Source organism: Papaver somniferum, chromosome 8 (assembly GCF_003573695.1).
Source record: "Papaver somniferum cultivar HN1 chromosome 8, ASM357369v1, whole genome shotgun sequence".
Taxonomy (NCBI): Eukaryota; Viridiplantae; Streptophyta; class Magnoliopsida; order Ranunculales; family Papaveraceae; genus Papaver; species Papaver somniferum.
In genome coordinates, this window is record NC_039365.1 from 171347959 (window position 1) to 171362013 (window position 14055).

At 34.3% G+C, this 14055-nt stretch overlaps 1 protein-coding gene and 1 long non-coding RNA gene across 2 annotated transcripts; both read right to left on the minus strand.

Moving 5' to 3' along the window:
* Positions 1–480: 480 nt before the first annotated feature.
* LOC113302624 (methionine gamma-lyase-like) lies at positions 481–2312 on the minus strand. Its single transcript, XM_026551568.1, has 2 exons — positions 1437–2312; positions 481–1031 (listed from the first exon to the last, which is right to left on the minus strand). The coding sequence occupies exons 1-2, from the start codon at positions 2257–2259 to the stop codon at positions 481–483; spliced, it is 1374 nt and encodes a 457-aa protein (XP_026407353.1). The 5' UTR covers positions 2260–2312.
* Positions 2313–6378: 4066 nt separating this feature from the next.
* Positions 6379–8351, minus strand: LOC113301133. Its single transcript, XR_003336040.1, has 2 exons — positions 8223–8351; positions 6379–7041 (listed from the first exon to the last, which is right to left on the minus strand). It is a non-coding gene; the product is annotated as an uncharacterized LOC113301133 (long non-coding RNA).
* Positions 8352–14055: the final 5704 nt, after the last annotated feature.

Consider the following 14055-nt stretch of genomic DNA (forward strand, 5'->3'; position numbering starts at 1 on the left):
CAATTAAAATCTCATCCAGAATTTGTTTCTCCTTTAAAAAGACCTTGAGAGTGTGAAACAAGCTTAGGCATGGCCACTTATGATATTTCTGCTAAAACTTAAAAAAAAACTTATAAAAGCTACTAATCAAGATGATTGGTCCGAAGTGTTTCTCGGTAAAAGAATCCTCCTTCTTTGGAATAAGTTTGACAAAAGAAACATGTCGTATTTGTCAGAAAGAACTTATTTTTTTAATTAATCAGGCTCATTACACCTTCATATATAAGTATATAACTGATGTCGCCTAATGCGTTATCGATAAGTAAATAATACGTCTTCAAAAGCAAAAAACAATAACAAAGGCCACATAACTGTACCAAGTATGGTACATTACAATCAAGTGAAAGCAATTCGATATCCTAAACAAATTTCAAACAAGAAAAATAACCCAAATCTAACTCGATGGAGGTACCATTTCGTTTATTTTCACATCTTTCCATCCTACATCTTAGTGATAGCTTTCTCAAATTGGCTCCATCTTTGTTCTAATGTTCCAGTATATCCGATTGACATTCTAATCAATCCTGGAGATATCCCAGCTAATTCTTTTTCCTTGTGATTCAGCTCACTACTGGTACTACTAGAGGAACACGACATAAGTGTTTCATGATAACCCAAACTCACTGCCATCAAACCAAACTGAGTACAATTTTGCAATCGGTTCATTAAACGGTTCGCTCGATCCTCGGTTTCCATGTCCAAACAAAGGATTCCACCAAATCCATATTCAGGATTGGCCATTGATTTCATAAGGTTGTGACTAGGGTTTTCTTCAAGCCCCGGGTATATGACTTTAAGCCCCAATGTCTTCATTCTCGTTGCATATGTTAAAGATCTATAACAATGATCTTTCATTCTTAAGCTCAAATGAGGGATCCTTCCTGCCAACTCGAATGCCACTTTAGGATTCATTGTGGGTCCTAATAACATCAGTGCTCCTTGATGAAGGTCCATCATAGAATTTATTATAGTTGTTGGTCCACATATTGCACCTGTTTCAGTTAATTTATGATCAAAAAAATTATTAATTAGGAAAAAATCAGTTGTATTTAGAACGGAAATGCTATTCACCTCTCTATTTTCCACCTCCATATTCACCTCCCTCTGATCTAAATCCTATATCTCTATCGAGATTCGCATTCAGGTTCAGATGGAGTTCATCATTTTTTTAATACAGAATTTAGATTGTAGGGAGGTGAATAGGTAGGTGGATAATAGGGAGTTGAATAGCACTGCCGTATTTAGATCAAAAGTTCGAATTTTAAACTGGTCTCCTGGAGGAAAAGGATCGTCGTTGCGTTGAGGTTATGGTGACTTTAACCACTACTACAAGTGAATACTGTAAAGAGAAAAAATATTGAGTACTATTTTGGTGCAATAAATAAAAGGTAGTATACCTGCAATGATATCAGCTCCTCCGCTGATATATTTGGAAATACTATGAACAACAACATCAGCACCAAGTCGAGCCGGAGACAAAACCATAGGTGCGAAAGTATTATCAACAACAACCATAACACCTTTACTATGAGCTATCCTACAAAGCTCAGGCACATTAGCAACATCCAAAGTTGGGTTAGAAATTGATTCGAAAAACAACACTTTTGTCCTCCCTTCCACGATAGCATTTCTCACACTCTCCACATCTTTCACATCAACAAAGCTAGTTGTTATATTGCAAACCCTAGGCAGAAAATGCGTCAGCAGAGCATGCGTACCACCATATAAGCAATGAGAAGCAACTACATGTCCACCACTAGAACATAGTTGGAGCAAAACAGATGAAATAGCTGACATGCCACTTGAAGTACAATAAGCGGCCTCTGTACCTTCCATTGCTGCCATTGAACGGCTAAGATTTAATACTGTTGGATTGAAATGTCGGCTATAAATAAAAAAGTCCCGTTCAGCTCCTAGTTCACCAGTAAACATTCTTCTCATAGTCTCAGGTTCCATTACTGTAAATGTTGCAGATGCTTCGATTGACATATTTACCCCTCCATGCTCACCGAACTCGTGCCTTGCGTTTGCTAATGCGGATGCTGGATCAGTCGAATTTACTATTTGACCAATACCCCCATCAACACCGTCCTTTGATGATAGGGAGGTTTTCTTGGACGTGATAAAGGTATCTTTGTCGGCATCATTTTCACTATTTATAAACCTTTTCTTGCTATTGTGATGAATAACAGCTTTCATTCCGTTTATGATCTCTGCCATGGATGAAATATAATTTTTTTATGATATATATAATCTGATTGAAGCGGCTTAAGTTTTTCAAGAAACAAATGGAAGGCAATGAGAAATATTGTTTAGTGTGGTAATGAAGATATAGACGGGGTATGTACTATAGACATAGGGAGAGAAATATAGTTTACTATGATTGAAGCAGCTTAAGTTTTGAAGAAAGAGAGGGAAGGCAAGGCGAAATTGTTTAGTATGGTAATGAAGATGGATGGTGTATTAGCTACACTATATATTGGGAGAAATGTATAGTGTACACGTTGCCAAGGGAAGGCAGCGAGAAATTGCTTAGTGTGGTAACGAAGATAGACGGCGTACGTACTAGTACATACGTAGTTTGAACATAGATTTCGTCTGACTCTGGGACACAATATAAACAAAAACGATGTAAACAAATTATTAAAAATAATGATGAAGGAATAATCCAGGGGTTTGTTAAGAATTATTATTATTTTTTGTTGTATGAAGGTACAACTTGGTTTACTAAATATAGAGAGTGGTTAGCATATACTTCGCCAAGGAAAGGGAAGCCGAAAAAGATAGGAATAGGCATGTACGATGAATCCTAAGCCTTTAGGAGGGACCTCCTCACACTTATCTCACACATTGGACGTCATATTTCACACATTGGACGTCATTTTTACAGATAAAAACCAAATTGTAATGGATTTGAAGCTGATATTTTGCGGATATGTTATTATTACAAGGCTCTACATTCTTATCGAAAATGAACGTATTCTGAGACGTATAACACCACAATCTACTATTTTGAAAATGAGCCGTTAAAAATCAACGGATTTCTGACCGTCAAAATTAAGACCGGTAGATTATGAGGTTTTATATTTCGGAATGTGCTCATTTTTGGTTGGCATATATAACTTGGCAAGAGAAACATATCCTCAAAATATTAACTTCAAATCCTTTACGGTTTGGTTTTTATTCGCAAAAATGACATTTCCTAATTGGGCTCACGGTAAGTAAACAAATTGTACCTTTTCTAGTTGGGTACCTACTGGATATGTTCCAAACTTCGAGTTGATTTACGTCAATGGATAAGAGTGCAAGACTGTTTCGCTGAAAGTTGGTCATACATTTAGCCCGACTTCAGATATACAACCTTAAACACTGTATAGTACTTCTCTTTTTTTGAAATGGAAAATGATGAAAAAAATTTAATATTAAATATACAACACGTTTTAGATAATAGTAATTAATATGACCTGAATTTTCTACGACTTAAATGGATTATGAACTTTCCTTATCTTCTTGATGGACTGACTCTATCATGCGGATTTAGACGACCGGTTCCAGATGTGAAGCTTATTTCAAAACTATTTGAGCTTCCGTCCTTTATATCCACACCTATGACATGGACAACACACACAATTATTGATTTATTTGTTCCTGCAACAACAAGTGTTATTAAGTAATTATTTGAGCTTCGGTCATGTTTTTATAAAAATGATTTATGAACAAAATGCTCAAATAATCATGTTTCAATTCAATCTAAAATAATCTCCTCTTTCACGAGGTACACATGGCTACTCCTATGTCAAAATTTGGTTACCATTTATGAAGAAAAGTCTTGGACGTCTTTTCAATTCTCACAAAGGCTACACGCTTTACTTCCTAAAAGATAAATATACAACATCTTTTAGTTGAAATGGAGAGTGCCACACGGCAAAGACCCGTCGGAAAATAAAAAATCATTTTGAGCGATATTTTGAGAGGTTTCTACCTAGTTTTATTTGGCCGTTCATGTAGAAGTATTCTTCTAAATAAATCAAGGCGTGTGGCACAGTCACGCCTGTTGTGTGTGTCTCCATATGGGACATATTATGACATTGCATACATACATCATCCATAATCTTAATATAAAAATGTGGACTAAAAATATTCAAACTTTTAGTCTTATTACAATATTATGTTTACTTTTTATATGTAATAATATGTTAATTTATATATAGAGGAATACTTTTTTTTTTGGATTATATGCAGAAGTAGGCTTGGTCTGGACCCTTACTTTCATTTCTAGGCCACTTTTTTTATTTCTTACAAAACTAGGCAAGTTAAACGGATTCCATCCACTTTAACCATCTCGGGCAATTTATCGCGTTGACTTGTCAATATCTCGCCAAAATATCATATAGGGAGATCTCATACATGTGGTAAGATTACTGAAATGTCCTTCACACGTGTGTGTCAATCACACTAGATAAGATGTCCACGTGTTGCTATCTGAGAGCCTAATCTAACTAAGACGACATCTCGAGGACTAATTGCACGGCCATGATAGTGACGACATGAGTATCTGAAACCAGTCGAGATAAACTCGATCTCATTCATTCTTCTTCTTCTTATCTTCTTCTTCTTTGTTTTCTTCTCCTTCCGTTTTCTTTCTTCTGCAATATTTCTAGAGATAAATTCTTAGGTTTATTGAGTTGCTGATAGATGATGGGGTTGAGGAATTGAATAACAAGAGGGTGATTGTCCAACAGATGATGGAATTGAGGAATTGAAGAAATTAGGGTTTACTAGAGAAGTCAGGGAAGGTGGAATCGAGGGTTTAGAAGGCTAATTGGAGGTGGGTTTGTCACTAATTAAGAGAAGGTTGAAGTTTTTATTAGAAACTGGAAGTCGGGGTTTTGAATTTGAAGATGAGAATGATGTTCTTCCCCAAATTGGGAATTAGGGTTTCTGGATTTCAATTTGGGTTTGTGTGGAATTGATGATGATATTGAGTTGGTGATAACTGAAGAACGAAGGGGTTGATGTTGTGCTGATTATGCAAACTTGTACTGATGAAAAATCAAAATGAAATGAAAATTTGGGGTTTCTTTGATTTAGACCCGACGACTTATGTGAATTTGGTTAAGAGTTGATGAATCTTATTTGGTTGTATGTGTTGGTCCTGCAAGTAAGGAACCAATGAAATGTATGAGATGAGTATTATGATTGGGATTTGAATCGTGCTTAGCTAGACACGGTTTTGGATCTGTGCAACAGAGTTGTCGAAGATTGGCAGGTGAACCTGTTATTAGATTGGCAGGACGAAGATGATGGTGATAACGCAGATTGGATCTGAGACAGAATTTTAAGGGAATTGAATCTGGAGAATCGAAGATAAGGTGGTGCTGTTACTGCTTCATGGGTTCAAGGATTTATATTGCAGGCTTAAAAGATGGTTGCAATGGAACTATGGGATTTGTATTTGGCAGAAAAGGGTGAAACTGGTGTTGATGAAGGAATATAGGCTTGCAGTGGCTTTGTTGCACAAGTATGGATGGAAGAAGATCTGTTGCCGTTTGAAACAAAGATGGTTGAAATGGTTTGGTTAGATTGCAGCTGTGGGCGGAGTTGTTGCCATGATTAGATGTATGTCTAGGATACAGGGCTGGTACAGAAGGTGTTTTTGTTGAAGCTGGTTTGCAGTGGAGATTATGTTATTGTTGAAGCTGGTTTGTAGGTGTTTTTGTGGCTGTGGCAGAGTGCAGTTGGCAATGGTTGTGAAAGAAGTACAGTTAAGAGCATGACAAGGAGTTGTTGCTGCTAAAGTTGGCAGCTTTGTGCGATTAACTGGTGGTAATGAGAGGGCTCTCAACTGTAGAATCAGGTGGAGAGCAGGAGCAGTTGGTGGCAGCTGAGCTGCAAATGGTTTATGGAAATCTAAAATGGCAGCTCAGCTTAGTTGAATTTCTGGTGTAAATCTGAAATTGGGTTTTACATGGATCGATTTTGAATTGAAGGAGATTGGGCCAACTAATGGAACTGTGAATGGTGATATGTACAAATTTTTCCCGTGACATGATTCCCACGTAATCAGTCCACATGGCATATCCGAGCCCACGTAAGCAATCCACATGGCATATCCGAACCCACGTGTACAGTTTTCATGTTGATTTAACTGAGTTAAATCAATGATATAACATTAAATCAGTGATACAAAGGACTTTTAGGTCTTTTTAGTTACACCTAACGGTGCTAACTTTCCATCCATCACTTTTGGTCAAAACTTGCCTAGTCTAGCAATAAATAAAAAAATTGGCCTAGATTTGAAAAGCACCAAAAAAACAGGCCTATTTTTGTGAAAAGCCCTTTTTTTGTGAATTAGGTATTACATTAAAGAGAAACTAACTTATGGCGTTAGCAGCCGTGGTTGCATTGGTGTTATAGCCATCAATTGTGGCTAACAAATTAAAGGAATTACAGGAAAATAAAAAGATGAACAATATAAGGTAAAAGTTTAAACCACCGAAAGGTGTTGGACATGCAGATGTTGCCTCGTTAAAAACCTTGACAAGGAAAACTCATAGCCAAAGGGATAAAACCTTGACGAAGGAAAAGAGCACAACACGATAAGTCCTAAAGAAGATTCCAAATCTAAAAATAAAAATGCAAAGATAACCAAGATATTTAGGGTTCTTCCAAATCCTAGGAAACATTTTTTCTCCATCGGTACCCAATGAGTAGTCTTCTAATACTGGCAGTATGTAAGTAAGATTGAGCATTTGTGCTCGAGTTAAAACTATCAAAATAGATTCCTAAGCCCTTACACGAACAAGTTTGATAAGAATGTTACGACGGCCTATACTGGAAAGATGTCTCTTCTTTATGATTGAGGTTGGCGATGTAGCCTTGTCCGTAATCGAATATTTTCTTTGGGAAGGTTGTATCTTCGAAAAAATACAACCAAATGAGTCGCGAACATAGCCAGTATTGATTTCAGCATCATGTTGTTTCACAGGAGTCTTCATTTTCCTAAATCAGAAAGACGCACAAAAAGTGATTAAATTGCACATCACCTAGAGCAGTCGCAGAACCTAAAGGCCAAAATAAAACAGACCAAACTAATAATTATTGATACAATAGAGATAACTTAATAAGAATGCAGAAAGTTACTTATAAAAAGAGAGGCAAAAAAAGCTAAACATATGTACAAGATGAAAGAAATTAATAAGCCTAGTTAACTATCTGATCTCAACTATTCCGACGAAAATTTATAGATAACCTCAAGCAGATAAAACCCAAAGAGCAAACAAATCTCACAAAGTGTAACAACTAGAGATAACTAATAATGAAGAGTTGAGTAAAGCTAATGATATTTATGGATTCCAAGTAATTTCAAATGCTAATGAACCTGTATATAATGAATTTTAATAATACAATAGAGGACTAGATTTTAAATAAGTGAAAAGCAAATAAATCAAAAGAAGAAGAGTGAAAGAAAAAGGCCCTGTGTAGCCAAACCAAATCAAACGGAGACTCAGAAACTTATTATTCCAGAGAGCTTAGTCTAACACTGTTTATCATCTGGAATTCATTTAAAACTATAAGGAACGATCATAAAATAAAGGAAACAAAGATTTATCATTTGGAAAATTTTAGTAAAACCAGTTAAATTTTTCCTTCAACAGATCTGGGTGATAGTTTTAATTTTACCTTCAAATCCGATTTAGACCAAGAGAGAAGAAAATACTGCCATAAAAAGAGAGAAAAACTAGAATAAAAGGAGAGTATGAGATCAACCACAACTAAAAGAAGAAAGATAGATTTAGGATGATGAGAAAATCTAGATAGAAGAACAAAAGAATAAGGAGAAACGAACAGAAGATTGAGGAAGTCAAGAGAAAACTCCACTCATAAGGAGAGCAGATTTAGAAGAATGAGAAAATCGGGATAGAAAACAGAAGAATGAGGAGAAATGAAAATAATCCGACCCAACATAAGAATCACAGAGTACCAAAGAAAGGGATAAAGAAGAACATGAATCCACAAATCCGAAGAGAAGACATGAGAAAAAGAACAAAAATCAGAAATAAAACTCTCAAAAAAGAAAAAAAATCAAAGATAAAGGAGAAAAAAAATAATCAAAAACCAAGAGAAGATCCATAATGTGATTCTTATTATTACCAATCATCTATGTTAATCCATCACCTTACCATCCCTAACTCATGATCCATAATCCCCGAAGCTTATCCAAAAAAATTATTCCATAATCAGAAGAGAGGAGGAAAAAAAATTTGGAGAGAGGAGAGAGGAAAGATAGGATGACTCAGAAACTATATAGAGGGACACTGCATGGACATTCTTAAATAGACACTACCATTCATAATTTGCGTCATTTTTTCCGTACGATAGTGAATTTAAATATAATATTTAGATGATACTTTCCTCTTACAAGACTCTACATTCTTATCAAAAATGAGCACAATTCGAGATACCAAACCTCACCATCTACCGATCTTAATTTCGACTGTTAACTTTTAACGACTGATATTCAAAGTGGTAGATAATGGTGTTATACACCTCGAATTGTGCGCATTTTTTTATAGGAATGTAGAGTCTCATAAGAGAGACCTTATCATTATTAAATTTAAATTCGTTGCCGTTTGTGTTTTGCGGAGAAATCACATGTATATGCTTGCTTGTTCACTGACATTGTTTATCAACAATTTATTATTAGTATAATAGGTAAAACTTGATTTTTCATCAATCTCGGTAGTGTTATTACCGGTGAAAACCGGAAATGTCATATAATACTTTTACTATTTTTTCTTTCTTTTGCTGCAGGCAATGAACATGAATTTTCTTTTATATCCCACTTTCGCATTTTGGATTACAATATATTGAGTGTCTAACTGCAAAAATTGGAACTTCCAACGATATTTTTGTTTTTGTCAATAAACACTTTTTTCACCTATTGTGCCTAGCATCTTTCTTACCAATTTCGCCAATATTTATGTTTTCTTGTCGGTGAAAACATGATTTTTTTTCTTTACCAATTTCTATTTTAAGGAGCGACAAAAGAGTTTTCAACGGGGATAATAAACAAAAATTTGAAAGAGTAATTTTAGGGAACATGAATTTTCTCGATATTTCATAATTGTTTTGTAAAATATAATTGAAATTACTTTTTTTATGTGGGTCGGCATTTAATGTGGGCATGTGGAACCAGTTATAATGCAACACTTGGTATTTAATTCAACTTTTTTTTTTGTCAATCAACTTATTTAAATCAAAATCTTGATTACATGATCGTTTACAAGAATAACAAAAACATCAAAGTACATGATAATCAAATCTTTAATACAAATGAAGATATCAATTACAGGTAAATCACGAAGAGATATAGCCATAAACTGCAAACATATCCAATTTTTGTAAATGTAGTAGAGAAGATGATGGTATAATAATCTGGTATCGATTCCTACCACTTAATCTGATTTTCTTCTTCTTCAATATCAGATGCTCCTAAAAGAAAGAAGTAATTTGCCTAAAATATTGTAGATCCAAACAAACTCGGATGCCCTAAATCTCTTGGATTGAATATGGATTCAAAGCAATATCGTGTTGAATAGTCAATGTTCTTGAATCGAGAATAGCAAGTCACAAACAAACGATCAAGGTCTGAATAAATAGCCTTGAAAGAAAAGAGAAACTCCCCAAAATTGTTAGATCACTGCGCGGTCGAACTCGCAAGCGTTGCTATCTCAAGATTGTTTGTCAAGTTTAGTTGATCAAAACTATAGTCTTGATTTCTAGTCTACTTATAGATGTGTCTCAAATTAGGATAGAATGTGTAGTTGAGCTTTACAATTCATGACGTTCATCGATTAATGAACGAAGATCTACTAAGGAGAACTTGGAGGAACTTAATCAACAAAAGGTATGTGGAGACTAAAACTTATTTATCACTCAGAAGTCTATTCTACTCTATCTTTTAATGAGACTAAGTCGTATAGCTATATAGACTTTTACATTATACACATTTTATATGTGTATTGGATGTGCACACAGAAGCCAATATATCCAAGCAAATTCATCATATATCTAAAACAAAACCTCCTCCTTAATTATAAGGATCAGAATAATGAAGTCGTCAAAAACTAAATCCAAGAGATCTTTAAAAAAAAACATTCAGCTGTAGCTATTGCGGTGAAAACAATCAAAGAGAATAACAATCTTTCTAAAGTGAAAACACTTTGGCCAAATAAATGCAAACCCTTAAAGATTGTTGATGGCATGAATAACAGCGTTCGTTCGGTTACCAACCTGTTCTTTGGAGAGAATAATGGCGTCCTTATCTCGTAAGAATTCATCTCGGACATTGGCACATATCTCTTCATGCCTTTCTGGAGACAATCCCACACTTGTCCTTTCTTTTATCCTTTCTTGTAATCTTGAAACATAGTCTACCTTCATCTCTAGACGGATATCAACAAGCAATTCTGTTCGAGAGTTGTTCCCGATTTCTTCTTGAAGCTCATTTAGAAGGCATCCTTCTTGGTCAGACTTCAATTTCATCTTAAATTTATGAAGCAATGCTTTCCTCCCCTGATGAACGTGTTGTTTAACCACAGGGTGAATCAGGCCTTGTAATTTAGTTCTTAAGTCACTCTTAACGTCTCCAACCTATTCAGACAACTTCCTATTTCTTAAACCATTAGGGTAGAAAATAATATGTCGGAAAATAAACAATCCTTTTGAGCGATATTTTGAGAGGTTTCTACTTAGTTTTATTTGGCGGTTCATGTAGAAATATTTTTCTAAATAAATCAAGGTATGTGGCACAGTCACGCCTATTGTGCGTGTCTCCACATGGGACATATTATGACATCGCATACATGGATCATCCATAATATTAATATAAAAATGTGTACTAAAAATATTCAAACTTTTAGTCTTATTACAATATTATGTTTATTTTTTATGTGTAATAATATGTTAATTTATGTATAGAGGGATATTTCATGGAATTCTTAAATAGACACTATCATACATAATTTGCGTCATTTTTTCGATACGATAGTGAATTTAAATATAATATTTTGATGATACGTTTCTCTTATAAGACTCTACATTCCTACCAAAAATGAGCATAATTCGAGATACCAAACCTCACCATATACCGATTTTAATTTCGACTGTTAACTTTTAACGACTGATATTCAAAGTGGTAGATGATGGTGTTATACGCCTCGAATTGTGCACATTTTTTATAGGAATGTAGAGTCTCATAAGAGAGACCGTATCATTATTAAATTTAAATTCATTGTTGTTTGTGTTTTACGGAGAAAATGAAGCCTCACACGTATATACTTGCTTGTTCACTGACATTGTTTATCAACAATTTATTATTAGTATAATAGGTAAAACTTGATTTTTCATCAATCTCGGTAATGTTAATACTGGTGAAAACTGGAAATGTCATATAATATTTTTACTATTTTTTCTTTCTTTTGCTGCAGGTAATGAACATGAATTTTATTTTATCTCCCACTTTCGCATTTTGGATTACAATATATCGAGTGTCTGACTGCGAAAATTGGAATTTCCAACGATATTTTTGTTTTTGTCAATAAACACTTTATTCACCTATTGTGCCTAACATCTTTCTTACCAATTTCGCCAATATTTATGTTCTCTTGTCGGTGAAAACATGATTTTTTTTTCTTTACCAATTTCTATTTTAAGGAGCGACAAAAGAGTTTTTCAGCGGGGATAATAAACAAAAATTTGAAAGAATAATTTTAGGGAACATGAGTTTTCTCGATATTTCATAATTATTTTGTAAAAGATAATTGAAATTATTTTTTTATGTGGGTCGGCTTTTGATGTGGGCATGTGGAACCAGTTATAATGCAACACTTGGTATTTAATTCAACTTTTTTTTTGTCAATAAACTTATTTAAATCAAAATCTTGATTACATGATCGTTTACAAGAATAACAAAAACATCAAAGTACATGATAATCAAATCTTTAATACAAATGAAGATATCAATTACAGGTAAATCACGAAGAGATATAGCCATAAACTGCAAACATATCCAATTTTTGTAAATGTAGTAGAGAAGATGATGGTATAATAATCTGGTATCGATTCCTACCATTTAATCTTATTTTCTTCTTCTTCAATATGAGATGCTCCTAAAAGAAAGAAGTAATTTGCCTAAAATCTTGTAGATCCAAACAAACTCGGATGCCCTAAATCTTTTGGATTGAATATGGATTCAAAGCAATATCGTGTTGAATAGTCAATGTTCTTGAATCGAGAATAACAAGTCACAAACAAACGATCAAGGTCTGAATAAATATCCTTGAAAGCGAAGAGAAACTCCCCAAAATTGTTAGATCACTGCTCGGTCGAACTCGCAAGCGTTGTTATCTCAAGCTTGTTTGTCAAGTTTAGTTGATCAAAACTACAACCTTGATTTCTAGTCTACTTATAGATGTGTCTCAAATTAGATAGAATGTGTAGATGAGCTTTATACTTCACGACGTTCATCGATTGATGAACGAAGATATACTGAGGAGAGATTGGAGGAACTTAATTAAAAAAAGGTATGTGGAGACTAAAACTTATTTATCACTTAGAAGTCTATTCTACTCTATATTTTAATGAGACTAAGTCGTATAGCTATATAGACTTTTACATTATCCATATTTGATATTTAGAGCTGAGTGTTTATCGCTTATATATTTCTCGAAATATGTGTTGGAAGCTTTTTGCTTTAACTACGTTCATCATTATTCTTGACGAGTTTCGTTGGAAACAATTTTTTTTGGGACTAATTATTAATTCAAAAGATGATCATGTCGAAATTGCCATGAAACATCTTACATGATTTGTGTGAGACAATCATTTGATGTCGACTTAGAAAGTTTCGTATTGATCATTCGATCACTTGAAAATTACTTGAAGCTAATAGTTTGTGTGAGACTTCTATTGTCGTCTTCTAAGGATGTTTCAATGATTGAAATGGGAGTTTAGAATAATTAACCATGTCTGGATACAACACGGTATGCATACCCAGTATGCGAACTGTATTGTTATGATTCAGGTCCGTGAACCATGTTTGTGTATCAAGTTCGCGAACGGTTTTAACTGTAAAGGTCCAGGATTCTTGTTTGCGTACCTAGTATTCCAACGGTTCTACCTGAGTTGGGTCCGGGACTGCTGGTCGCGCACCTAGTATGCGAACGGCTTGACAAGGCCAAGTTCCAGGGTTGTTGTTCGCATACCTGGTTTGCGAACACATTGGTTAAGTTCTAAAATCGGTTAAGTATGATTATCATACTCATGAACTAAAACATTTATGAATTAAGGAATACAATCTTTGTAAACCGTGGCTTAATGTTCATGAATTGGTTCTTGTATAAGTACTTTGTATGATTACGATTCAATTCGTTCATATATATTTCTATGAGATAGTGAACAATTGAAAAACTCTATGTGGAACACAATTAGATTCATTTGATTATCTTTCATGATTGATGAATCATCATATTTGATCTAAAAGTGTAAGATGAATGTGGTTAAGAAAAAAATGTTCATATGGCTTTCTTCGGTTAACTGTTATTGAGATAACTCAATATACACGTTTAGGTACGGTTACCCATATCAAAATGAAGGTATATTTCATTTTTGTGTAACAAGCTAAGACCATATAATGGTGGAGATTAATTTCTTTATTTCTAAGCAGACTTAGATTGAATCTTAAATCAGGTTTTTATCTAATGATGAATATTGAATGCTTTGTTACTAAGCTATATTAGCTTTGATTGTAAGCAACCCTGATTTGAAAGACTATATAAGGGAGAACTCTAGCAACCGAAAAACCTAATCCCAACACTTTCATGTGTCCTAGTTGCGTACTAGAGTTGATTCTCCTTTATCCTAGGTTTTTCCAAAACCATATTAGATTAACGACTTGAAGACTTCATTTGGGATTCGTGAAGCCAGATCCAACTATTTTCTCTATAGTGGCAT

Excerpts from the sequence above, each read along its gene's own strand:
- LOC113302624 (XM_026551568.1), bottom strand. The coding sequence starts at position 2,259 with ATGGCAGAGATCATAAACGGAATGAAAGCTGTTATTCATCACAATAGC. Across the intron at positions 1,032-1,436 it reads AGGAGCTGATATCATTGCAG|GTGCAATATGTGGACCAACA; the intron begins GTATACTACCTT and ends TAACTGAAACAG.